The following is a 3,335-nucleotide window of genomic DNA, read 5'->3' on the forward strand; positions in this document are numbered from 1 at the left end:
CCTCGGCCTCCCAAAGTGCTGGGATTACAGGCGTGAGTCACCGCGCCCCTCCAGAACACTGGCACCCCTCATAACAAACGAATGAGATTTACGTATCTCTAAGCCGAGGCACGTCGGACGTCGGTATCCTGGACGTCAGCATCCGGGGACACAGCTCCCAACTCCATGTTTCCCCATTTTATTGACGGTAGCAGGCCAGGGAAGGGAAAACTTCCTTTGAGCTTTGAAATAACAACGACTTTAGGATTGAAGTCGTGGGCTGGGGGTGGACGCCACGCCTCATTCTGATGGGTCCAAGAGCCGAAATTTCGGCTTCTGGCACTCTCCTTACCCAGCTCTCTAAGCTCTTCGGTCATTCTTCTTTCCAGTCCATTGCCCGGAGCCCTTGCTAGCGATTGGCTAAGAATAGGCTCGCCTCTTGCTCGGGATTCGCTGTGAGCTCCAGGAAGCCCGCCTCCGCTCTCCCATGATTCGCTACTTCAGTGTTCATCCGCCCCTCCATCGACCAGATTGGGTGCTTGGTCGTCCCCGTCGTTAGCGCGTACCCAAGTACTGCTTGCTGCGGCAGAGACGCCAGAGGTGCAGCTCCAGCAGCAATGGCAGTAACGGCGTTGGCGGCGAGGACGTGGCTTGGCGTTTGGGGCGTGAGGACCATGCAAGCCCGAAGCTTCGGCTCGGATCAGGTACGCTGCGACAGTGTCCGCTGCCCCAGCCGCGAGGGCGGATCCCATCTTCGCTTCCGCATCTTTACCAGTGTCCCTGTCTCTTTGCAGTCCGAGAATCTCGATCGGGGCGCGGGCTCCATCCGGGAAGCTGGTGGGGCCTTTGGAAAGAGAGAGCAGGCTGAAGAGGAACGATATTTCCGGTGAGGCTCACCGGGTCCCAAGTCCAGCCCGAGATCTCCCAGGGCTTTCCAATCCTTAAACTGCCAATCGCCCCACCTATTCCTACCTGGTGCCTTGGGGCATCCCATCCCCCAGCAGAACTCTCGGGGCCCTTGATGTGCCGACCGTTGCCACCTATAGGGCACTCCGAGTTCCCTGCAGAACAGGCTCAGGCCCCCAAACCATTTCCACTGGCGAGTCTCCAAAACAACCCACGGCTCAACTCCTTCTTTATCATTACCATCCCCCGCTTGGAGTTCTCCTCTGGTCGTGCGAAACGCCCCCAGATTCTTCGCACAGGGTCTAGATCCCACCATGCAATGCTCGCCTCCCAGCCTGACTCCCTCGGCCCTCACCCACCTGTCACCCCCTCTACGCTCTCTTTCCTCCCCAGCACGCCTTAGCTTTGCAAGCCTGCATGCATTCAGGCTTCTCGGGCGTTTCCAGACCCCCGACTCCACGAGTGAGGGTCATGGGAGCTGCTTATGGTTGGACTACACCATCTCCTAAAGGCTTTTGCCCTACTCAGCTCAGCCTAGACCTGTAGATTTCCCTCTCCTGCTTGGGAGTATGGAATGGGCTGGGCCTATCTACTCCCTTTCCCAGCCCTGAGTTATCTTTAACTAACTTCTGTCCACTCTGGAGAGCAGTGAGGAATTAATCTTGCTTTTGCTTGTCCTTTGGCCGTTCACTTCTGCCTTCTGTTGAGAATTATCACCATGCACCTGCCATACTGTATAGAGACAAAATACAGCCCTTAAGAGACTATCTAATTGAGCCCCTACATTTTATAGTTAGGAGAACTGAGGCCTAAATGTGGCCAAACCAACATTGTAATTCAGTCCCTTCTTGGGACCTAAATTGAACTGCCAACTACTGCCCATGCAAGAGACCCATTTTTGGCCTTACAGTGGGCCATGCGTGTCTATAGGCAAAGAAAGCCCTAGACATATTAAAATAGGAGATGGGTATTTGTCTTTTAACCACACCCTTTTGTCTTCCTCATTTTGTTCCTTTGTTTCCTCCCAAAGGGGAGTCAAGTTCCTTGGGTTGTTCCTTGCTTAGGTATTAGGGACTTGTGTCACATCTCTCTGGAGTTTTCTATTGCAAAGAGGAATCCGAAAGCAATAAGCTGTTAATGATGGAATTTAAGCCACTAGCAGCAGTGGAATCATTTTGGTCTTCTCCTTAAGATGGCTACACCTCAATTTAAGATGGGGTATTCTTTCACTAGTTGAGGAGTAGAAGAGGATGACCAGCCAGACTCCCATGGGATTGGGACACCTGTTCCTTGCTTAGGTATTACGAGTTATGCTTAGAGATCTGTTTGGGGTGAAGGATTGACATTAAACCCTGAGCCACTGTGTCTTTGTAGAGCACAGACTAGAGAACAACTGGCAGCTTTGAAAAAACACCATGAAGAAGAGATCGTTCATCATAAGAAGGAGATTGAGCGTCTGCAGAAAGAAATTGAGCGGCATAAGCAGAAGATCAAAATACTAAAACATGATGATTAAGTGCACACAGTTCCCTATAGAATGGCACATGTCATTGCCCACTTCTGTGTAGACATAGTTCTGGTTTAATTAATATTTGTCTGTGTGCTACTAACAGATTATAATAAATTGTCATCAGTGAACTGTGTTTGATGCCTTCTTCTATCTGGGAGAGATAGAGGGACAGACACTAATGAACTACTAAAATGAATTAGAGGGGTCCCTGCATCAGTAAACCCACAAACAAAGCACAGTGTGATACGTGCTATGAAACAACGCAAGTGGGGGGATGGGCATGACATAGAAAAGGTACCCCTCCCAGTCTAATTAGAAGTGTTCAGAGAACGCTTCTTGAAGGATAAATCTCAATCTAAAGCATAAAGATGAGGAGCAGCCTGGAGATCAGAAGGAATCATTGCTTCAAAAGATACAATTGGGCCAGGTATGGTGGCTCACACCTGTAATCTCAGCAGTTTGATAGGCCAAGGTGGGCAGGTCACCTGAAGTCAGGAGTTCAAGAACAGCCTGGCCAACATAGTGAAACCCCATCTCTACTAAAAATACAAAAATTAGCCAGGTGTGGTGGCATGCACTTGTAGTCCCAGCTACTCGGGAGGCTGAGGAAGGAGAATGACTTGAACCTGGGAGGTGGAGGTTGCAGTGAGCCAAGATTATGCCACTACATTCCAGCGTGGGTGACAGAGTGAGACTCTTGTCTCAATAAAAAGGATAAAATTGAAAGCACCATTAGTTAAAACAGCATTTTGCATTTTTAAAATGGTTTAGAGGACACTTAATATGAGCTAGTCATCCTTGTTCTAATTTTGTAGACTGAGAGAACTGGAATTAGAAAACATGTGATTTATACAGTCACTCAGCACCTTGGAAGTGAGACTTGTGTCCAGGTTTTATGACTTCAAGTCTGTTATTGGCAGAAAATCAGAATTATTTCTTA

General features: G+C 49.2%; 1 protein-coding gene across 1 annotated transcript; it reads left to right on the forward strand.

Annotated features, from left to right (window-relative positions):
• Nucleotides 1-194: 194 nt before the first annotated feature.
• On the forward strand, nucleotides 195-2,528 carry ATP5IF1 (ATP synthase inhibitory factor subunit 1). Its single transcript, XM_032246580.1, has 3 exons — nucleotides 195-683; nucleotides 774-865; nucleotides 2,260-2,528. Exons 1-3 carry the CDS (start codon nucleotides 597-599, stop codon nucleotides 2,399-2,401), a joined length of 321 nt encoding a protein of 106 aa, XP_032102471.1. The 5' UTR covers nucleotides 195-596; the 3' UTR covers nucleotides 2,402-2,528.
• Nucleotides 2,529-3,335: the final 807 nt, after the last annotated feature.

This window comes from Sapajus apella, unplaced genomic scaffold, assembly GCF_009761245.1.
Source record: "Sapajus apella isolate SASKATOON/1434 unplaced genomic scaffold, GSC_monkey_1.0 scaffold62, whole genome shotgun sequence".
Classification (NCBI taxonomy): Eukaryota; Metazoa; Chordata; class Mammalia; order Primates; family Cebidae; genus Sapajus; species Sapajus apella.

Bases quoted from the DNA above. Each gene is read 5' to 3' on its own strand.
- ATP5IF1 (XM_032246580.1), top strand. From the start codon at position 597: ATGGCAGTAACGGCGTTGGCGGCGAGGACGTGGCTTGGCGTTTGGGGC. The intron at 684-773 runs GTACGCTGCGAC...GTCTCTTTGCAG, and splicing joins GAAGCTTCGGCTCGGATCAG to TCCGAGAATCTCGATCGGGG. The intron at 866-2,259 runs GTGAGGCTCACC...GTGTCTTTGTAG, and splicing joins GAAGAGGAACGATATTTCCG to AGCACAGACTAGAGAACAAC.